The sequence below is a fragment of the Cnephaeus nilssonii genome (genome assembly GCF_951640355.1).
Source record: "Cnephaeus nilssonii genome assembly, chromosome: 20".
Lineage (NCBI taxonomy): Eukaryota > Metazoa > Chordata > Mammalia > Chiroptera > Vespertilionidae > Cnephaeus > Cnephaeus nilssonii.
In genome coordinates this window covers 44,781,750-44,804,263 of record NC_137091.1, presented here as the reverse complement: position 1 = coordinate 44,804,263, position 22,514 = coordinate 44,781,750, and the positions used below count along the sequence as shown (strand labels likewise).

The window sequence follows — 22,514 nt, the reverse complement described above, 5'->3', positions numbered from 1 at the left end:
TGGGCCACGCCCCCGCGCTCAAACCTTGGCCGGAATAATAAGCTCGAAATTCCAAGTCCCGCCCCCGAGCCCACGCCCCGCCTCCAGCGGTGCCCTCCCCTCCGCGCCCCGCCTCCGGGCAGAAGCCAGCCCCGCACCTGGTGTAGGGGGGCGGAGGTGCGTCGTGCACCCCAGAGGCCGCTAAAGCCTGTTCGTAGGTGGGGAGGCCTGGCGGCTGGGGTGGCGGCAGGGGCGTTGGCGAGCCCGGAGAGCTCAGGGGACTCAGAGGGCTGATGAGCTCGGCCCTGGGAACAGAAGGTGCACAGTTAGCAGGGGAAACCTAGGGATGGAAAGACTGGGGAGAAGGAGGGAGGACATAGGGACCCAGAGACTCTGGGGCTGGGAGGGGACCATGTGGAAGGGAGATGAACCAGGAAAGAAAGAGGGTCACCTTCAATCTCACACGCAGAAAAGCGCCTCAAAATGACAGGCAGATGCACAGGGACAGGCAGACCCAGAAATCAACAACTGCTGAGAGGGACTCTTACTCACAGACACACAGGTACAGGCAGAGAAATGGAGAAAAAGACAGCCTTCAGAGGCAGGTGGACACACACAGATACAGACACAACACAGAGATACCCACGTCCAATAAACTCCTGACAATCCCCAGGCCCACCATACTTCCAAGACTAACGCTCAAGCACCTTTTTGGACCCCGCCACTGAGAAAGACACACCTAGACAGCTCCTACAGGCACACACAAACATTTGCTACACCCTGTACCACGGAAACGGACATACCACAGACGCCCACAGACACCCAGAGACCACAGGCTCCTGCTTCACCAGAGACAAGTCACACACTGATAACCACACCACCCACACCTGGTACTGCAAAGACAGGCGGTAAATGCTGGTGGAGCTCCTACTGTGTGCCAGGTACTGAGGATATGGTCAGACAGACACGCCACAACCGGACCCAATCTCACAGACTCACTCTCCACAGGGCTGTCTCCTCAGATCTCCCAGCAGCATCCACCTGTCCCCCACCCTTGGCCCATCTCCTTAGGTTGTTGACCCGTCCTCCCTCCCCTGCTCACCCTTCTCTCCAGCCCCCCGGCCCCTTCCCCCCTGACGTCCCCTTACTCTTGAGGACTGGGTAGCTGGCTTCTGCCACGTCGCCAATGTAGATACCAAAAGGCTCCCAGGCCGGCCAGCACAATGACCAGGATGCCAGATGTCAGCCCCACAACCAGGCCTGCTACATCCACTCGTCCACGCCCTGCGGAGGAGGGGAGGGGGGGAGAGGGAGCCACTGCCCCAGGGGCTGCCACCCCACCCACCCCAACATCCAAATGCCTTTCTCCTGAGGGAGGAACACTGGCCAAGAAGCAAGGCAGAGCTGGGGCCACTTCCTGGCTGTGTGACCGGAGGCAACTCACCTCACTCATTTCTCTGAGCCTCCATTTCCTGCTCTGTAAAATGGGACCATCATCCCTCTCTGACAGGTTGCAAAAATTCAATGAGATTAAATGCAGAGAAGACCTATGATAACTTCAACTGGTCCTAGAAAACATGGCAGCTGTATCCCCATGACGATAGAAGCCCCTCCCTAGAGGGTGGTTCAAGACCATCCTAAGCAATCCATCTGCTAAGATTGCAGGTGACACACTACAGGTAAGGTAGAGAAGTCAGGTGGACAACTCTCAAGGCCCCCCCCCCCCACTGAACACTGCCAGATTTAACAAATAATAATGTAGGACACCCCACAAAACTTTACATACACAACAAATATTTTTTAAATACAGATATGTCCCATATATTAAGTGGGGACATACTTATACTTAAAAAAATGATTTATGTGTACTTGAAATTTAACTCAGGAAGAGGGTGGGGGTAGTTCCTGTATTTTATCTGGCAACCCTGCCCCCTCTGGAATGCAGCCCCTTTTACTGAGGGGCAAGGTCTCAACTCTGGAGGAATTGCAGAACCCACAGGAAGGCTTTGGAATTTACCAGAAGGCTAGAAAAAATTCATTTATCGCCCTAGCTGGTTTGGCTCAGTGGGTAGAGCCTTGGCCTGCGGACTGAAGAGTCCCAGGTTCGATTCCGGTCAAGGGCACATGCCCGGGTTGCGGGCTCGATCCCCAGTGTGAAGCGTGCAGGAGGCAGCCGATCGATGATTCTCTCTTATCATTGATGTTTCTATCTCTCTCTCCCTCTCCCTTCCTCTCTGAAATCAATTTAAAAAAATAAAAAATTTTTCACTTATCAGTGGAGGGATTTAGGAACCTTCCTCCAATAACAGATGGCGGGGAGTCCAGAACGCACGTGTCCCCTTTCCTAAGGTGCAGCCCCTTTAGCAATCCAAGGCTTGTGTCTGAGGAAAAGTGTGTTGGGGGAGGGGGTGTGTGCAGGGAGGACCAGCTTCATGAGGCCTTGCTAGGTCTTGCTGCTGGGGAGTCCGACTTTAGCACTTGGCGGGGGTGGGGGGCGCAGGGAGGTGCTTTCCTCAAACAGCAAACCCAGGCTTTTGGCCCTTTTAACAAAAAGCTGCTCTGAGCGGGCAGGCCCTCTGACATGTTTCAGGTGGATTCAAGCAGTAACCAGGCATCCATAGGCCTGCAGCAACGCAGTCACCTCCCCTAGCAACCCGTCTCCAATGTGAGGACTCCTGCCCAGACCTAGGGCCTGTTGCTATGGTACATCCACCCCTAGCAACCAGGCCAAAAGGGGGTGGGGCATCTGGTGCCTGGAAGGGGGTCCTCTGGTGGGCAGGAGGCCTAGGGTCCTGAGCTTGGCTAGGTGTGGTTGCTAGGGAGAAGGCCTCCTTAGCAACCAGGCAGAGGCTGGGATGGGCTGTGGGGAGGAGAAGCCAGCCAGGTAGTGAGTGCGGTGGCAGGCAGGCTTCCGTGGTCCGGCCTGGCCTTGTTGCTAAGGAGCAGCCCCTCCCCCCTCAGCAGCAAGGCTGCAGCCATGCGGGGGCCTCAGAACTCAGAGGAGGGTTTGAGGGTGGGCGGACTGGTCCGGTGAGGGGATGCACAGGTTTCCATGGCCTGGCCTGACCAGGCTGTGTTGCTAGGGAACAACCCCCCTAGCAACCAAGCTGCAGAAGGGCTGGGGCTCTCTCAGGTGGGCCAGCGCCTCTGAGCCTGAGGCCTGATAGGCCCCAGGCTGTAACTCCTCCCTCCACCCTCACCTCCTGCTTCCTGGGAGCATGGGACCTCTGGCAATGAGGTGTGGTGGGTTCCTCCGGCCCCAGCTCTAGTCTCAAAAGAGAGGACACTTTGCCCGGCTGGTGTGGCTCAGTGGTTGAGCAATGACCCATGCAACCAAGAGGTCGCCGGTTCGATTCCTGGTCAGATCCCCGTGCAGGAGGCAGCCAATTGATGTTTCTATCTCTCTCTCTCAAAATCAAAGTTAAAAAATAGTAATTAAAAGAGAGAGAGAGAGGACGCTTTTACCAACCACCTCCAGGAACCCAGGGATGGCCGAGTTGGGGCTGGGAGTGTTGGTTCAGCCTCCATGGGAAGGGATGCCTGAGCTGCACAGAACCAGAGGGCGTGGCCTCCCACTCACCTGCCTTGCCATTGTGGATATACGTCTCCCAAAAGCGCTCCTGGAACGGGTGGGCGTAGAGAAGGTGGAAAGACAAGCTGTCAACTGGCAGATTCTACACACCCAACCAGCCACCCAGATTTCTGAGACCAGAGGGGAGAGGGAGTTGAGGGCCAGGACCCCCCAGGGCCTGAAGAAGATGGCCTGGAGCCCCCCCCCCCCCAGGCTTCTCACCGTCCGAGTATTGTCCTCAAAGTACTCCCGGGCCTCTTCCCAGGAACACTTCTCCTCATAACACTCCCGCTCCAGGTTCCCTGGCGTGAACAGCTCCAGGTCCCAGTGATTGGCTCGCCGGATTCGTCTGTGGCTGTCCAGGAAGCTCTGAGCCTCGGGGGAGTCCAAGAAGACTTCTAGGCCCAAAGAACACGAGGGACAGAAAAATGGAGGAGGGCTAGAGACATGGAGGAAGCTGAACCTAAGGGGAAGGAGAGCTATGGGGCCCTGGGGTAGGAGGGGGGAGATACAAGGGTTCCAGGATCGGGGAAGGTGGATGTCAGAGCCTTCCCCCAAACACTCACCTTGGTCTTGCTCCCCACTGGGTGAGGTGTCCAGACAGGTGGTCAACCCCAGGTATAGCAGCAGCAGAGAGGGGTGGCCCCTGCCCCTCATATTTTGTGGACCCCCTGGAACAACGAGGTGTGGTATAGATGACAAGTGCCTCGGCCCCTAAGGAAAGAGGCAAGGTCTCCCTGCCTGGACGCTGGGGCCCATGAATTACAATAATAATAGCAGATACTGCCCTCGCCTGTATTCTGGGCCAGACACTGTTCAAGGTAGTTTTCGTATATAACAGTTTGACGTTCACAATAGTGCTATTATTATCCCCATTTTATAGATGAGGAAACTGAGCCACAGAGAGGTCACAGAACTTGCCCAAGGTATATGGTTTGCAAGATTCAGAAAACAGGATTCGAGCAAAGGCAGCGTGCCTCCAGAGACTTGAGCAGGGAGCTTATCTTTTCCCCCTCTGTGCTTGCAGTCCGCAGCACAGTTTTGACACACAGTAGGTGCTCCTAAACACGTCCATTGGCGATCAGGATCCCTTCCTTCCTGTTATTTCCACATGTATCCCTCTGTCTCTATGACCATTGCCACATCCAGGAACAGAGATCAAAGATTACAGGAGAGGCAAGAACAGGGGCCTAAATTCTTGAGTCCAGGGGGAGGTGGGGGAAGAGGCTCTGAACTCCTGGGCTTGGGGGCCCTAAATTGCTGGGACCCCCAAGGGTCAAGGAGCCAGGATGCCAAGGTCCCCAAGCCAGGCTCTGCCTCCAGGGGTATTCACTTACCTGCCCAGACTTGTGAGCACTGTCCCCTCCTCCTTAATCGGGGCCTCCTAAGCCAGCTGAGGCCAGCTGTGAAAAGGGGCAGGAGGGAGGGGAGGGAAGAAAAAGGAGGGATTTCCCTGCTGGCCCCGGTTCTCTGTAATCCTCCCTGATCGCGGTTTCTGGCAGAGGGGCGGGGTTTGCGACTACCTGCCCTGGGCGGGACTCAGGTAAGGGACAAAATATTTAAAGGGACCTTATGATGAAGGGCCTAAGGTCCAGGACCCTAAAGGAAGGCTAGGGTCTAAGACGCCACGGGGGCACTTAGGGAACTGGATAGGCGCCTTCTCCGCTCCTCCTGCTTCCCCAGCGGGAGTGCGCCCAGCCAAGTTAGGGAAATAAACGTCTAGGTCTCCAGATATCAGATTTCTACATATCTAGAAACTGGCAGGAACTGTATGCCTTGGTCCCTAGGGGTGGGTGAGTGTGCCGTAATAAATTCCTGTTTCCTGGGGTGATTTGGACGGCTCTGACTTGCGATTTCTCTATTGCTCCATTTATTAAATGTGGACAGAGAAGTTGTCCCCTCTTAATTGTCTCTTTATTTACAACAAGAAAAGTGGATGATATATTTAAGGAAGTGGGTTCCCAGTGTCTGGGGGAAGTGATTAGTCCTTAAACTCGGGCTTGGAGAGACGCAAAGCTTTGGGTACAAGCAGGAAATCGCCTGGCCCGAGAAATGCCTATGAGATACGAAGCGCACCAAGCGCACCCCGTATTCAAGCCAGCTTTTCTAACCGGAACCTTCGACCTGTCACTCACGTTTCCGATGGGAGGAAGAGAAGACGGGAGGACTTACCGAGCCAGATGAGGTACCTCCGCGACTAGGGGCAGCTTTACGTCCGGTTTCCTTCGCCGCGCGGAAGTGGGTGGAGCTAAGAGGGAAAACAAGCGCTCTTTTCCGGGGTAGGGGCACGGTTGAAGCATCAACGAAGGAGCTGGGAGTCGTTTGTGAGGTGAGTTCCAGGAGGTGGAGGGATAGGGCTGCGGCCTCCTTCCCGCGGGCTAGAGTCCTAGGGTCCTGAGGAAGACCGGGACAAAATTTCCATAAAACAGTCGTCTCTCAGTGTCTCTTAAGTTTCTCCTAATTTAGAGCAATCTCCCCTCCCCTCCACTCTGATTTTTTCTTTGTGTAATTGATTCATTGAAGAAACTGGGTCTCCGTTATTCTGTTGATAATCCCGCCATCTGAATTTTGTCTTTTTGCTTCTTTGTAACCTCATTTCACTTATTCCGTTATGCCAGGCGTCAGCAGGCCAAACTCAAATCCTGCTGGCCTCCTTAAAAACAACAACCACAAACAACAAACAAACAAACAAAAAACAGCCCTAACCGGTATGGCTCGAATTCAAGGGTCCCAGGTTCGATTCCGGTCAAGGGCATGTACCTTGGTTGCAGGCACATCCCCAATAGGGGTGTGCAGGAGGCAGCTGATGGATGTTTCTCTCTCATCGATGTTTCTAACTCTCTATCCCTCTCCCTTCCTCTCTGTAAAAAAAATCCTTGCCACATCCTCTGACTTCCTAGAATCAGGAGGTTAACTCAAAAGGCTTGATTAAATTTAGGTTCTGCCATTTTTGACACAAATACTTAGAGTTGGTAGCTGCATGTTGCATGATGCCTTGTTGTCCCACTTTGGGGACGGTGAGGTTGTTGGGGGGGGGGGACTTCAGGTGGTATTTATGTTTGTCCCCTCCCCCCAAGTTCAGGTGTTGAAGCCCAACCCCCAGCATAATTATTTGTAGGTAAAGTTATATAAGGTCATTAAGAGTGGGGTCCTGCCGAAGCCGGTTTGGCTCAGTGGATAGAGTGTCGGCCTTCGGACTCAAGGGTCCCAGGTTCGATTCCGGTCAAGGGCATGTACCTTGGTTGTGGGCACATCCCCAGTGGGGGGTGTGAGGAGGCAGCTGATGGATGTTTCTCTCTCATCGATGTTTCTAACTCTCTATCCTTCTCCCTTCCTCTCTGTAAAAAAAATCAATAAAATATACTTTAAATAAATAAACAAAAGAGTGGGGTCCTGCCCTGGCCGGGTGGCTCAGTTGGTTGGAGCGTCCTCCTGTGCACCAAGAGTTTTGGGGTTTCATTCCCTGTGAGGGCACATACCTAGGTTGTGGGTTCCATCCCCAAGTGGGGCACGTACGGGAGGCAATCTCTGGGTGTTTCTCTCGCACAGAGAGATGGATGTTTCTCTCTCTCTCCTTCCCTCTCTAAAAATCAGTAAGAATCTATCCTTGGGAGAGGACTTTTTATAAAAGGATGGGGTCCTGACCCATGGGGAAGGTTCCTTATAAGGGGAGGAGATGCCAGAACAGGGGGAAAATAAAGGACTGCTGTTGAGGCACCCAGTCTCTGGTATTTTGTTTTGGCAGCCCTCGCCGACTAATACAGATAGGAACAGTGCAAACCTCATTGTAAAGCTCCAGTTCCCTCCTTTCCACGAGCAAGTAGTAGCACTCTGGGAATATCCAGTTCCATCTGGTTTTCCGTCAACAATCATGGCCTGAATGAACTATCTCATCAGAGGTTGCAAAACAACGGTTTTCTAGTTCTCTCATTCTGCCTACATTTTTTTAAAAGTATATTTTATTGATTTTTTTACAGAGAGGAAGGGAGAAGAATAGAGAGTTAGAAACATCTATGAGAGAGAAACATTGCTCAGCTGCCTCCTGCACACCCCCTACTGGGGATGTGCCTGCAACCAAGGTACATGCCCTTGACCGGAATCGAACCTGGGACCCTTCAGTCTGCAGACCGATGCTCTATCCACTGAGCCAAACTGGTTAGGACTCATTCTGCCTACATTTTTTAATCTGAGTAGTCTGGTTTTGGTCTTGAGTCATGTGTAAGAAGCTGTTGAAGGGAGTGACTTAATCAAAGTTCCATTCTGAAAAGCTCACTGGCTGGTCTGTCAAGGAACAGAGCGAGGAAAAAATCAGTTAATCCTTCTGGGCATCTGTTATCTTTTTTTTTTTAATATATCTTATTGATTTTTTACAGAGAGGAAGGGAGAGGGATAGAGAGTTAGAAACATCGATGAGAGAGAAACATCAATCAGCTGCCTCCTGCACACCCGCTACTGGGGATGTGCCTGCAACCAAGGTACATGCCCTTGACTGGAATCGAACCTGGGACCCTTCAGTCCGCAGGCCGACGCTCTATCCACTGAGCCAAACCCGGACAGGGCAATTTTTTAAAATATATATATATATGTTTTTATTGATTTCAGAGAGGAAGGGAGAGGGAGAGAGAAACATCAATGATGAGAGAGATTCATTGATGAGCTGCCTCCTGCATGCCCCCTCTTGGGGATCGAGCCCTCAACTCGGGCATGTGCCCTGACTGGGAATGAACCACCACCCCCCTGGTTCATAGGTCAATGCTCTGTTTTCTCACCTACAAACTGGGGAGAGCCTACTTCCCGAGAACGTCATGAGGACCCAGTGCGTGGAGACGTGGGAAGCGCTTTGCACCGGCCCGGGACATAACTGTTTGAAGGATATGATGACGATTCCTGTTTTTTTGGTGCTTTTATGATAAGTGTCCTGATTGGCCGGGCGATCAGTGCATTGATGACACACCTCCCCTGACGTTGGAAGTGGCGGGAGGGGTTCACTGATACCTTCGTGACATCTCTGAGCTCCCCGCCCCCCAGGTGTCAGGCAGTGCTGCACCCAGACAGGAGTCCGACCCGGCCCCCGCCTCGGGGCTCCTAGTCCAGAGGATGAAGTACTGAGGGGCGGGGGCTGTGATGGAGGTGGCTCAGGGCATTAGCAGAGCTCAGCCAACACCTAACCAGCCGTGGGAGGCGGGCTTCCCAGCGAAGCGATTTTTCCCTGGAGCCTGGGAGGAGAAAGGGGCCGGGGTCCACGGGGAGGGGCCGGGCCCACACTAGCGTCCTGTTCCACGCGGAGAGTCCAGCACGGTGCCTGGTGGTCAAGGCCAGACCTGCACACCTGGGGGGACCTCTCTGTGCCTCTGTTTGCTTGTTCGTAGCAACCATTGGGGTTGTTGTGGAACTTGGTGGAGGGACGTGTGTAAAATGCCCAGCACAGGGCCGGTTCCACCAGACCTCCCACATCAATCTCAGCCGTGAGGAACGGGAGGCCTCAGAGGCTTGCATTTGCTCGTCGGGAATTCTCTCTTCCTACTTTCAACCTGTTTCCGTCTGCGGGTCCCCCATGTAATCAGCCCGCCCCGTTCCTTTCCCACGGAGACCTCTGCCCCCGGGTGGCCTTCTAGGCAGAGAGGCTGGTAGTGCCGCCGTTAGGGTCTCACAGGAATTGCTGACCCTGCCACGAGGTCAAGAACCACTGTTCAGCCCTAGCCGGTTTGGCTCGGTGGATAGAGCACCGGCCTGCGGACTGAAGGGTCCCAGGTTCGATTCCGGTCAAGGGCACATGCTGGGTTGCGGGCTCGATCCCCAGTGAGGGGGTGGATAGGAGGCAGCCGATCAATGATTCTCTCTCATCATTGATGTTTCTATCTCTCCCTTCCTCTCTGAAATCAATAAAAATATATTTAAAAAAAGAAAAAAAGAAAGAACCACTGTTCAGAATTCAAACCAACCAACTGCAAACAGTCCAGTTGGGAGACAACCAGGGACATTGGAACACCAGCCGGGTAGTAGGTGATGTTAAGGAATTGTTACTGTGCTCATGGCATTGTGGTCATGTTTTCATTGTATTGTGTTGTATTTTAATAGAATTGGTCAGTGTGGGCTTCATGGAAGAAGTTGACGTTTATTTTTATTTTTTTAATATATGTTTTTATTGATTTCAGAGAGAGAGAGAAACATCGATTGGTTACTTCACCTATGGGCCCCAACCGGGGACCGCACCCGAAACCTAACTATGTGTCCTGACTGGGAATCGAACCTGAGACCTGGGGGTGCATGGGACGGCCCTCCAACCAACTGAGCCACAGCAGCCAGGGCAGGACGGACTTTTAAATTCTTTAACTTTATTTAATGTAAATTTAAGCACTGGTACCTGATTGAGTTATTGTATATATACACACACACACACACACACACACACACACACTTTTATTGATTTCAGAGAGGAAGGGAGAGGGGGAGAGAGGTAGAAACTCCAATGATGAGAGAGAATCATTGATTGGCTGCCTCCTGCATGCCCCCTCCTGGCGATCGAGCCTACAACCCAGCATGTGCCCTGACCAGAATCTAACCTGGGACCCTTCAGTCCGCAGGCCGACACTCTATCCACTGAGCCAAACCGGCCAGGGCTGGAAAACTTTTAAGTATGTTTGGAACAACTGAGGTAGTGAATGTATGCTTGCACGGATACATTTTATGAAACCTATTGAAGAACAAGTATCTGCAATGGCAATTTAGTGTCTGACTGGAGATGTGTTGATGAATACAGTATATCCTGGATTTTGAAGACCAAACAGGAATTCTCAGGTTGTGACCTCCCTGGGGGGACCGACAGCTGTCACATGGTTAGGAGTGCGGCTCCAGAGCTGGGCTGCCTGGGTTCGAATCCCCGCTCTGCACCTCCAGGCAGGGGGGGAGGGTGATTCTGTGAACTTGTTTGCTCCCTGTAAAGTGACAATGATGATAAAGAGCTGGTGTGCCCTGGCCGGTTTGGCTCAGTGGTTGCAGCATCCGCCTGAGGACCGAAGGGCTGCAGGTTCGATTCCCAGTCAAGGACACGTGCCTCAGTTTCGGGTTCGATCCCGTGTGAGAGGCTGCTGACCAATCTCTCTCTCTCTCTCTCTCTCTCTCTCTCTCCTTCCCTCCCTTCCACTCTCTAAAAAAAATCAATGGAAAAAATACCCTCTGGTGAGGACTTAGCTGTTCCTCTGATGTGCCCTCCGAAATACCAGTGGCAGCAGGTGGCACCCGCCCTGTTTTCTATTTAGAAGTTGGCCTCACGCAGGAGACTGTGACCCGGTGGCCGAGAGCTCGGCTTCCTGAGCTTCAGACCCTGGCTGCCACCTGCCGACCCTTCGACCCGTGGCCGGTGGTTCTCAAACTTTTTGGTCTCAGGATCTCAAAAATCACTGAGGACCCCAACGAGCCTTTGTTGGTGTGAGTTCTGTCTGTGAAGACGTGCCCTCACCGGGCCCTGGCCGGGTGGCTCAGTGGGTTAGAGCGTCGCCCCAACCCACCAAGGTTTCGGGTTCGATCCAAGAATCAACCAAGGAATGCATCAATAGTGGAACAACAAGGCGATGTTTTTCTCTCTCTAAAATCAGTCAATTAGAGACTCATTTAAAAATAAATAAAAAGAGCCCTGGCTGGGTGGCTCCGTTGGTTGGAGCATCATCCCATACACCAAAAGGCTGAGGGTTCGACTCTTGCTCAGGGCACCTGTTTAGGTTGCAGGTTCGATCCCCGGCTGGGGCATTGGATGAGAAGCAACCGATCTCTCTCTCTCTCCCCCCCCCCTTCTTCTCGCTCTAAAAATCAATAAAAACGTATTCCCAGGTGAGGATTAAAAAAAAAAAAAGACTTTCCCTTTCAGAAACTAAAACAGACATTATTTTTTTTATGATGTAATTAACATAACACTCATCCATTTAAAGTGTACCATTCGGTGGTTTTTAATGCATTCACTATTTTGTGCCACCATCACCCCTTTCTGATTTCAGAACGTTCTCCTCACCCCGCACCCCGTAGCACCCACTCCCCGTCCCCAGCCTGCGCCAGCCACCGTTCTGCCTCCCGGGTCTGCGGGTTTGCCCCCTCTGGACATTCCTTATAAAAGGAACACCTGGTTTTGTGCCTGGTTTCTGTCACTCCCATCATCACATAACGGACGTTTTGAAAACCCAGGGGTGCACAAGCACACATCCCGCTGGCCTCCAGCGTGGCCCTGTCCCCACACGTCACACCCACTCTGCACCAGAGGACACAGGCAGGCTCCCTTCAGGGTCTTGGGGAGTCGGTGGACCCCCTGAAGGTGCCTTAGGCCAGTGGTCAGCAAACTCATTAGTCAACAGAGCCAAATATCAACAGTACAACGATTGAAATTTCTTTTGAGAGCCAAATTTTTTAAACTTAAACTTCTTCTAACGCCACTTCTTCCAAGAGCCACACTCAAGGGGTCAAAGAGCCCCATGTGGCTCGCGAGCTGCACTTTGCCGACCATGGCCTTAGGGACCTGTGAGAACCAGTGATCTAGGCAAATGGCTTTACTTCTTTTCTTTTTAAAAAAAACATATATATATTTTTTATACCAGAGAGGAAGGGAAAGGGAGAGAGAAACATCAATGATGAGAGAGAATCATCCATTGGCTGCCTCCTGCGCGCCCCCCACTGGAGATCAAGCCCGCAACCCAGGCCTGTGCTCTGCACGGAATCGAACCCAGGACCCTTCAGTCTGCAGGCCAACGCTCTATCCACTGAGCCAAACCAACTAGGGCTTCACTTCTAAGCTTCAGTTTGCTCATTTGCAAAGTGGGGGTGGTGATGGGGCCGGCCTGGGGTTGGACGATTGACGAGACGGGGCGCAGGGTTGGCATGTGGTCAGGGGTCAAGCAGCGTTACTCTGATTATTCCCATTATTTCCTGGCAAGGTAAACAAATAAACCAAAAACCTCTCGCTAGCTGTTCCTCTCTCTCCCGAAGGAAAAATGTCCCGGTCCGTGAGGCCAAAGACAGAGAAATACCCTGTCCTCGGCCACGAGACAAGCGGCTCAGTGCCAGATACCGCAGAGGGCCAAGGCAGTTGACAACTAAGAATAGAGTGGGGCGTTTGTCCATGAGGAGGTCAGCTCGACCTTCATGCGTGGTAGTTGGGGGGCTGGGCGGAAGCTGGGGGCCGGGCGGAGGAGGGGTGGCAGGTGAGGAGGGGAGGCAGCAGGTGCTGGACACTTGCTCCAAAGCGTGGGGGTGGGAGGAAGTCGGAGGAGGGGGCTGCGGGTTCGCTTGGGGGGTTCACCAGGGTTAGCTTCTGCGAGCGGCACAGTGGCCACTTTGGGGGGATAGTGGTGCTCTGCATCTCTTGGGGGGGTGGCTGCCAGGGTGAGTACATTTGTTGAAACGCCTGAATGCATCCTTAAGGTCCGTGCCTGTATTCTGGAGAAACGGACCTAAAAACAAAAAAGTGGCTTCTGGAAGACACCAGTAGGGGGCGAGCGAGATCCATGGCTCAGAGAGGGTTGTGTCTCGGGTTTTGAAAGCGAAAAGCAAGTTTCTGAAAGTCACCAGAAATAAAGGGGGAATACAGATGAAGTTGCTTTTTACATGTGGGGAGCCCTTGGTTATGTCGCCCCCCCACAAAACAAAAACAAAAACAAAACTCGATCCTCCTCGAAACCAGAGAGCCGGATAGAATATTCCCGTGTGTTCCAAGCTCTGCGTGTGACCTCACAGCCGTCCAGTCCCGTCAGCTAGACCCCTGGAGATCCCCAAAGGAAACTGAGATTCGAAAAAAGGACCAGCCGGCTAGAGCCACATTGAGTGGGGGCCACCCTGGGACTCGGGCCCAGGCAGGTCATATTGCTCAGTCCTCCGCACGTGGACCCCTTAACCCGCCTGTTCCATTTACCTATTCTTGCTTATCCCTGGCCTAGTCAGTCCCTCCCCTACATGGGCAACCATTTTAACATGTGCATTGCTTTCGTGTGTAGGTGTTTCTTTAAAATGTATCGTTTGGGCACGTAGATTGTTAGCGATCTCCTTTAATTTTTGTTTTGTTTTGTTAATCCTCACTTTTTTTAGAGAGAGAGAGAGTGGAAGGGAGGGGGAGAGACAGAGAGAAACATCAATGTGAGAGAGATACATCAATTGGTTGCCTCCCACATGCGCCCCGACCAGGGCCAGGGATCAAGCTTGCAACCGAGGGACATGCCCTTGACAGGGATCGAACCTGGGACCCTTCATTCCGTGGTCCGACGCTCTATCCACTGAGCCACACTGGCTAGGGCTGATCTTTAATTTCTTACCTTCACCCTGCATTATGGGTGTTTTTGTTTGTTTGTTTTGTATTTTAAATTCTCACCCAAGGAGTGACGATAGTTTTTCCATTGATTTTTTAGAGTGGAAGCGATCGGGGAAGGGGAGAGAGGAGAGGAACGTGAGCGACATTCCCACCTGTGGGATATACTGTGTCCAAGATCCATAAAGCTGGTCCCTGTGGGACCTCCTGGGGAGAGGCTGCAGGAACAACAGTTTCTCCTTTTTGTTGTTGTTAAATCTCACCCAACGATATTTTTTCCATTGATGTTTTAGAGCAGTGGTTCTCAACCTTTCTAATGCCACGACCCTTTAATTTACTTTCTCATGTTGTGGTGACCCCCAACCATAAAATTACTTTCGTTGCCACTTCATAACTGTAATTTTGCTACTGTTATGAATCGTAATGTAAATATCTGTGTTTTCTGATGGTTACGATTCATAACAGTAGCAAAATTACAGTTATGAAGTGGCAACGAAAGTAATTTTATGGTTGGGGGTCACCACAACATGAGAAAGTAAATTAAAGGGTCGCGGCATCAGGAAGGTTGAGAACCACTGTTTTAGAGAGTGGAAGAGGGGCTGGAGTGGGGGAGAGAGAGAGAAGGGAGAGAAACATCAATGGGAGAGAGACACGTGGTTGGTTGCCTCTCACTAGAGTCCCGAGCAGGGCCAGGGATGGAACTTGCAACCGAGGTACATGCCCTTGCCCAGGAATCGAACCTGCGACCCCTTCCGTCCATAGGCAACGCTCTAACCACTGAGCACCCGGCCAGAGCAGCATTGTGTTTTTAGGATCTACCCATGATGCTTTGCACACACCTAGTCAGTCGCATCTCTGGGCTGGTCTCCATGACGAGCAGTTACTACCCATCCTCCCTGGGCGGGGGGACGTTCCGTTGCCCTTGACTCCCCTTCACCGTGAAGGACGCTGCTGTGGTCTTGCTCCCTTGCTGGTGTCTCTGAGACTGGCTTTGGGGCGCATGCACCCCCGCGAAGTGCCCACGCTCACTTTGCTGAAGCACCGACAGCCCGTCCCAGGAAGGCTGACCCCGTCCCCTCTTCCCGCAGCGTCACCCGCGGGTTTCCGTGGCCCGTCCCCACCGCCTGGTCTTCACCGTCCGAGCTGTGCCCGCAGCCTGGCCAAGTGTCACTGGGGTCTCACTAGGTTCCGTCTGACGAGACTGAGCAGCTCTGCCCGTGAGTCTTGGAGCTGCTTCCGTCAGCTGCGTCTTCGCATCCTTTGCTCGTTTTCCTCTGGCGTCGCTGTTTTTTTCCGGTCGATCTGCCAGTTCCATGCGCATCCGTTCCACTCTGCTGCTTGTTTTGAAAACTCAGAATTGACTGCAGTGCAGTTGACACGTTGGGGCTTGATTTGAGGGTAAAGCGGATCCCGCCTCTGCTTACATGTGGACTCACCCCCAAGAAAGGCTAAGTGAACCCAGAAACTTGCCCTCAGTTGGCATGAGCGTGTAGGCGGACCAAGCACACGCACGCGTGCACCCCGAACATCAGCCGGGCGCCGCAGGACCCCAAGTGTGCGGGCCTCACCCACCCGCAGCTGGTGCTGGGACTTTCCCTCAGCCCTGGCTGCGGCGGTTCAGTTGGTTGAGTGCCGTCCTCTGAACTGAAAGGCCAGGTTGTGGGCTCGATCCCCCGTAGGGAGCATGCAGGAGGCAGCCCGTTGATGTTTCTCTCTCCCTCTCCCTTTAAAGTCAATAAAAACATATTTAATAATAAATAGAACTTCCCATCCGATTTCAGGTAACTCCTCCCACACCTCCTAAGGCGCACGCCTGCCAGCAGGACACCCGCTTCTGCAAGCAAACTCCGGGTCTTTTTCAAGGTAAAGCGCTGTCTCTCTTTTGGAACGTGCAGGAATTTCGTAAGCATTTAACGCCCCTGCCCCACCGCCAGCTGCCCCGTCGGGGGCACAGCTCAGCCTCCAGGGCCGGGAAGGTCCCGTCCTCCCTGTCCCTGCCCCTGCGGCGGCTCCCTCTGGCCCCCACGGCCCTCCAGCTGCCCCTCCCTCCCCAGGATGACGCGGCACGGCAAGAACTGCACGGCGGGGGCCGTGTACACCTACCACGAGAAGAAGAAGGACACAGGTACGGGGTGGGAGGGGACCGTCTCACCTGGCACCTCTGATTGTGCTTTCTGCGCGTGTCTCTCCTCCCCTGGTGGTCATGGCCACATAGGTGACAGCCCAACCACCCAGCAGCCCTGTTCCCCCTCCCCCACCCCGTGGGATGGGCACCGAGTTAGGTCCCTCTGTAGGTGAACACAGCTACTCCTCCGGGAAGGCTCACTGTTGCCATAGCAATATTCCCAAAGAAGAAAAGGAGGCCCGGAGCGGTTCAGGCTCTGGAGCTCGGGCAGAGCCAGAGGGCTGACCGGAGTCTGTCGCTTACCCTCCGGGGTTAACGCCTTCCTGTGGGCAGTGCAGTCCGTGCCCCCAACACAGAGACATACACCACCCACTCTCTTTTTTTAATCCTCACCCGAGGATACTTTTCCACTGATTTTTAGGGAGAGGGAAAGACAGAGAGAAACATTGATGTGAGAGAAACACATCAATTGGTTGCCTTCTGCACGAACCCCAACCAGGGTCCAGGCTGGGAGGATCCTGTAACTGAGGTACGTGCCCTTGACCGGAATCAAACCCGGGACCCTTCGGTCCGCAGGCCGACGCTCTATCCCCTGAGCCAAGCCGGCTAGGGCTACAGCTCACTCTTGACTGCCTGTTTCTCTGAGTCTCCTCACCTCTGAGTTCTCGGTGCCTCTCTCAGTTTGGAGGGAGGCATGTCTCCTCTCTCTCCATCCCTTTTCTTTTCTTTTCTTTTTTTTAATATATTTTTATTGATTTCAGAGAGAAAGGGAGAGAGAAATGTCAATGATGAGAGAGAATCGTTGATTGGCTGCCTCCTGCAGGCACCAAATGGGATCAAGCCCACAACCCGGGCATGTGCCCTAACTGGGAATTGAAACATGACCTCCTGGTTCATAGGTCGACACTCAACCACTGAGCCACACTGGCTGGGCTCTCCATCCCCTTTCTTGTCTGTCCCCAGCGGCCTCAGGCTACGGGACCCAGAACATTCGACTGAGCCGGGATGCCGTCAAGGACTTCGACTGCTGCTGCCTCTCTCTGCAGCCCTGCCATGACCCCGTCGTCACGTGAGCTGGGCACATGGGTGGCGAGGGCAAGGGAACACGGGAGGGGTCTGTAGGAGTGGGTCTAGCCACCACCTCTCAGGTTCAGTGTCCTCGTCTGAGAGGTGGCGTGATCCTGTATGTTTCATGGTGGGGCGTGGAAAAGAATACGCTTGTAATAGAAGGGTGGGCTCCTGGGCTGTCACCTGGCCCATAACGACAGCTGGCGTGTGGAGCACGTTCCGTTACCTGCCTCCGATGACCCAGCAGAGGCTCCAGCCAGGTCATAAGTATAGGCACTCGGCCCAGTGCCTGGATGTGGGCTTGGTCACAGGTCTGTTACAGAGATGGTGATGAGAGTGCTGTGGCCCGGGTCCCTGCGGCCACCTTCAGGTTCACTGAGCCCCTAGAAGGCCTCACAGAACTCGGCAAAGCTGTCACACTCAGTGCCAGCTTCTTAGAGGGAAAGGATACAGATTAAAATCAACAGAGGGAATGCCCTCGCCTGTTTGGCTCAGTGGATAGAGCGTCGGCCTGTGGACTGAAGGGTCCCAGGTTTGATTCCGCTCAGAGCACATGCCCAGGTTGCGGGCTTGATCCCCAGTGGGGGTCGTGCAGGAAGCAGCCAGTCAATGATTCTCTCCCATCATTGATGTTTCTATCTCTCTCTCCCTCTTCCTTCCTCTCTGAAATCAATAAAAAAATATTTTTATTAAAAAAAAATAATAAAAACCCTGACCGGTGTGGCTCAGTGGATAGAGCGTCGGCCTGCGGACTGAGGGGTCCTGGGTTCGATTCCGGTCAAGGGCATGTACCTTGGTTGCGGGCACATCCCCAGTAGGGGGTGTACAGGAGGCAGCTGATCAATGTTTCTCTCTCATCGATGTTTCTAATTCTCTATCCCTTCCTCTCTGTAAAAAATCAATAAAATATATATTTTTTTAAAATAATAATAATGATAATAATAAAATAAAAATAAAATCAGCAGAGGGAAAAGGCACAAGGAGACCAGCACTTAATTCTTCCAGCACCGCCCACCAGGGACACCCACCTGAGCCTGGTGTCCAGGGTCCTTATTGGAGGTTGGTCACGCAGACATGACCAGCCCCTCCAGAGGTCAAGTTGATCCCGTATGGCCCAAGCCCCCCAGGTGAACAGAGGCACCCTTTCAGGAGGGCATAGGGGTTCCCGCCCAGGAGCCCATCCAGGGCCCGCCCCTTGGAAGGTGCAGGCTTTGGACAGCCCAGCCTGCTGAGGAACCCTTCGCCCCACGAGAGTCTCCCTGCCCGTCAGAGCGTGTGACTGAGCCAGGAGGGTCAGGACAGTGCGGTCACCTCGGAGCTGAGCTGAGCGCTGAGGGCGCCCAGGGCAGGGAGCCGAGTGCGCATGCGGCCTGGGCCCGGCCCATGTTCTCTCCTCCGTCCTCTCTGCAGCCCAGACGGCTACCTGTACGAGCGCGAGGCGATCCTGGAGTACATTTTGCACCAGAAGAAGGAGATCGCGCGGCAGCTGAAGGTGAGGGGAGGAGAAGGGAGCGCAGGTGTGTTGGAGGTTTTGATGTGAGCTCACAGGCAGGGCCTTGCTCACTTCTCCCCGCTGCCCGCAGGCCTACGAGAAGCAGCGGGGCGCCCGGCGGGAGGAGCAGAAAGAGCTGCAGCGGGCGGCCGCGCAGGACCAGGTGCGGGGCTTCCTGGAGAAGGAGGCGGCCATCGTGAGCCGGCCCCTCAACCCCTTCACGCCCAAGACTGCCCCGGGAACCGGCCCAGGTGAGGGGGAGCAGGCTTGCGGGTGGGTGGGGGTGCCCCAGGGCCAAGCACCTAACCTAGGTACGGCATTGGAACCCCTCTGCCTCCTGTAGATGATGCCCAAGCGGGTCCCAGCGCCGCCGGCCCCGCAGGCAAGGACAAGGACAAGGACAAAATGCTGCCCAGCTTCTGGATCCCGTCGCTGACCCCCGAGGCCAAAGCCACCAAGCTGGAGAAGCCGGTGAGCACCCCCTGCCAGCAAGCCCCCCTGCGCCCACTTTGCCAGTGTCTCGAGGGCCCCCTCACGGGACCCCCCTCCTCCCGCACCTGGCCCAGCCCTGCCTCCTTCTCTAGTCGCGCACCGTGACCTGCCCCATGTCCGGGAAGCCTCTGCGCATGTCCGACCTGACGCCGGTGCGGTTCACGCCTCTGGACAGCTCCGTGGACCGCGTGGGGCTCATCACGCGCAGTGAGCGCTACGTGTGCGCCGTGACCCGGGACAGTCTGAGCAATGCCACGCCGTGCGCCGTGCTGCGGCCCTCGTGAGTCACCTGTGTGTGTGTGTGGGGGGGGAGGTGACGTGCGGGGACCTGCCTGTGGGGCGGGCTAGGGGTGTGGCTCTCCCTCTGGGCGGGGCGTGTGAGCGGCGTCCCCACCTTCCACTCGCCGCAGGGGGGCCGTGGTCACCCTGGAGTGTGTGGAGAAGCTGATTCGGAAGGATATGGTGGACCCTGTGAACGGGGAGAAGCTCACAGACCGCGACATCATCGTGCTGCAGCGGGTGAGCAGGGCCCCTTCCACCTGCCTTCCTGTCTGGCCCCTCCCCGAGGCCCCGCCTCCTCGCCAGGCCACTCCCTCCCCAAGGCCCCGCCTCCCTATCAGGCCACTCCCCTCCCCAAGGCCCCGCCTCCTCGTAGGCCCCTCCCAAGACCCCGCCTCCTCGTCAGGCCACTCCCCTCCCCAAGGCCCCGCCTCCCGAAGACCACACCCCTCACCGCCACTCTACCCTGGACCGCGCCCTTATCCCAGGAGACCCGCCCCTTACCTTAGGCCCCGCCCACCCTTCCTGGCCCGGCTGGCTTGGACCACCCCACCTGCCCCACCGCCGGCCTTCACTCTGCCTTCCCTCCCCCAGGGCGGCACGGGCTTCGCGGGCTCCGGCGTGAAGCTGCAGGCAGAGAAGTCGCGGCCTGTGATGCAGGCCTGAGAGCGCGGGAAACCAAATAAAGGACTTGGAAGCGACTGGCTGGCTGTGCAGCGCCTTCCTTCGCCTCTGGAGCCCCGGGGCCCAGGGGACCGCGAACAGGCTTTACGGTGGGGGTGGGCATGCTGGCATGACTCGAGTTGGAAAGCGTGGGCCGAGAGTATTTAATATGGTCGCAGGTTAAGAGTAAAATCTGAGTTGAACTCAAGTGCACCGCTCAAATTGATGGAGCGGCCAGAGGTCCAAGGCCCAGCCATCACCATATAGGGCGCCCTCCCCGGAAGGACCTGGTGGACCCTGTGCCCCGGGAGAAGCCCACGGAGTTGGAGTTATGCCCAATTTCAAGCCTGTGAGGTGTCCGGGGCACCTCTGCCAGAGTCCCGGGGGGTAACACCCGGAGGAAGTCAGTTCTGAGAGAATGCCACGGGCAGCCCGCCTGGAGAAGGTGCAGGAACCCCCCTCCCCCAGCACCGCTGGAGGCTGAGGAGGAAGAGGAAACCCAGTGCAAAGGCCTGGGGGCAGCGAGTGCCGGGAGGGTCTGAGGAGCAGAGTGAGTGAGGGGTCGGGGCGCCTGGCACACCTGCCTGGAGTCCCGACTTGACCAGGAGAGCAGGCGCCGCCCTAAAGCTTTCTGTTTAATGACCGTTTAGCCACAAAAGCCTCCCTGGGCGGCGTGGAGAACTAGGACAGACAGGCAAGCAAAGACGAAAAGAAGACACCATTCCTGCCCCCTGGAAATGTTCATACCTGGGTCCCTCCAGGTCTTTCTCCACACCCGGGAGTTTTCCACCCAAGGGAGCCCTCCGTGCAGTCTGCCCGGTCATTTCGGTGAAAGGAAGTGTCCCAGGCTGCTGTCCGGCCCAGCCCCCTCCGGTCAAGACCCGGTGCTGAAGGGGAAGGTTTCAGTGGGAGGGTGGCTGGGGTCAAACTCACCCTGGGAAGCCCCCAAACCCAGTGGTTGCTCCCCCGGACACTTCTAGAATCTTCCCTGGCCCGGCCAGTGTTGCTCAGTGGTTGGGTATCGGACTATGAACCAGGAGGTCACAGTTTGATTCCCAGTCAGGGCACATGCCCAGGTTTCAGGCTTGATCTCTGGTTAGGGGGCGTGCAGTAGGCAGCCAATCAATGACTCTCTGGTCACTGATGTTTCTAACTCTCCTCCCTTCCTCTCCGAAATCAATCAAAATATATATATATTAAAAGAATCTTCCCTTGGTCCCTATTGGTCCTCATACCCCCCCTCTTGGGGCCCCAGTCCCTGGAAGCTGGCCCAGGTGCCTAACATTCAAGGAGCCCTTACCCTCTGAACCTGTGAATCCACAGTCCCCGGAATCCTTGCCACACTTCTGGGATCGGGATGCTTACACCCATTTCCCAGAACAGCCCACTGAGGCTCAGAAGACAACTTGCCCAGACTCACACTGCTCAAGGCCTAGCATAAGCCAAGTTCACCCAGAGGTCTGCCACCTCCAGAGACACCCACCCCCAGGCTTGGCTCTGCCATTCCCCCCATCCTTGGTACCCTCCCTCTCCCAGGTTTCCCAGCTTCACCCCACACACCTCTCCACCTTTATACCCAGCCCACTCTCAAATCTTCCCTCCCCTAAACACCCCCAATCCTCATCTTTCCCAAGCACCCTCAACCACCTGGAGGCCTTCCAGTTTTTCCCCTCAGCTCCTCAAGGTCTCTAATGTAGTTCCCGTGTGCTACGGACTCCCCCCCGCCATCCCCCACAACCCAAAGAACTTCTAGGATTTCCATCTTGCACCTTTGTTTCCACAGGAAACCGAAACCCATGTCTTCTATTCACAGGCTTTTGTGAGAAGCGGGAGGGAGGTGTCAAGGTCTTTCCTCCAAGAAATGGGTTTCCTTTAAGGTTTCAAAGCTAACAAGAGCCCAGCTGGTTAGTTCAGTGACTGAGTGTCCACCCACCAATCAGGAGGTCACAGTTGGATTCCCAATCAGGGCACGTGCCCGGGTTGCGGGCTCAATCCCCAGTCGGGGGCGTGCAGGAGGCAGCTGGTCAATGATTCTCTCTCATCATTGATGTTTCTATTTCTCTCTCCCTCTCCCTTCCTCTCTGAAATCAATTATATATATAAAATATATTGATTTTTTACAAAGAGGAAGAGAGAGAGTTAGAAACATCGATCAGCTTCCTCCTGCATACCCCCTACTGGGGATGTGCCTGCAACCAAGGTACATGCCCTTGAACAGAACCGAACCCGGGACCCCTCAGTCTGCAGGCCGACGCTCCATCCACTGAGCCAAACCGGTTAGGGCTATATATATATATATATATTTAAATGTACAAAGGTAACAAGAAAAGAAAGCAGTCTTGGCCGTTGTGGCTCAGTTCATTGGGCAGCGTCCGGTGCCACCAAAGGGTTGCTGGTTCCATTCCTGTCAGGGTACATACGCCCGGTTGTGGGTTCACTATCACATCGCATCAATGTTTCTCTCTCCCTCTCTCTCTCAAAATAAATTTAAAAATCTTAAAAAAAAAGAGGAAGCAAGACAGACAGGAGAAGAGAGACAGGAAGTGGAAACAAATCTTGTCTT

At 54.5% G+C, this 22,514-nt stretch overlaps 2 protein-coding genes across 5 annotated transcripts in view; one reads left to right on the top strand and one right to left on the bottom strand.

Annotated features, from left to right (window-relative positions):
* The window catches only part of PRR12 (proline rich 12), a 36,759-nt gene extending 30,978 nt beyond the window's left edge, over window positions 1-5,781 (bottom strand). The window contains exons 1-7 of one of the 4 annotated variants that reach the window (XM_079760112.1): window positions 5,723-5,776; window positions 4,888-4,953; window positions 4,117-4,221; window positions 3,773-3,948; window positions 3,560-3,599; window positions 1,128-1,263; window positions 138-284 (exon numbers count right to left, since the gene is read on the bottom strand). In XM_079760112.1, coding sequence (XP_079616238.1) covers window positions 138-284; window positions 1,128-1,263; window positions 3,560-3,599; window positions 3,773-3,948; window positions 4,117-4,207 — 590 coding nt within the window. In that variant the 5' untranslated portion in view covers window positions 4,208-4,221; window positions 4,888-4,953; window positions 5,723-5,776. Of the gene's footprint in view, window positions 1-137; window positions 285-1,127; window positions 1,264-3,559; window positions 3,600-3,772; window positions 3,949-4,116; window positions 4,222-4,887; window positions 5,062-5,722 lie in introns of those variants that run through there. The other 3 variants (XM_079760113.1, XM_079760114.1, XM_079760115.1) reach the window with 3 other exon arrangements.
* A 15-nt stretch (window positions 5,782-5,796) lies between these two features.
* NOSIP (nitric oxide synthase interacting protein) lies at window positions 5,797-20,773 on the top strand. The gene is made up of 11 exons (XM_079760109.1): window positions 5,797-5,879; window positions 14,921-15,049; window positions 15,614-15,695; window positions 15,887-15,957; window positions 16,921-17,026; window positions 18,436-18,517; window positions 18,609-18,768; window positions 18,861-18,988; window positions 19,102-19,289; window positions 19,420-19,528; window positions 19,883-20,773. Exons 4-11 carry the CDS (start codon window positions 15,888-15,890, stop codon window positions 19,952-19,954), a joined length of 915 nt encoding a protein of 304 aa, XP_079616235.1. The 5' UTR covers window positions 5,797-5,879; window positions 14,921-15,049; window positions 15,614-15,695; window position 15,887; the 3' UTR covers window positions 19,955-20,773.
* Window positions 20,774-22,514: the final 1,741 nt, after the last annotated feature.

Bases quoted from the DNA above. Each gene is read 5' to 3' on its own strand.
- NOSIP (XM_079760109.1), top strand. From the start codon at position 15,888: ATGACGCGGCACGGCAAGAACTGCACGGCGGGGGCCGTGTACACCTAC. The intron at 17,027-18,435 runs GTGAGCTGGGCA...TCCTCTCTGCAG, and splicing joins TGCCATGACCCCGTCGTCAC to CCCAGACGGCTACCTGTACG. The intron at 18,989-19,101 runs GTGAGCACCCCC...CTCCTTCTCTAG, and splicing joins CCACCAAGCTGGAGAAGCCG to TCGCGCACCGTGACCTGCCC.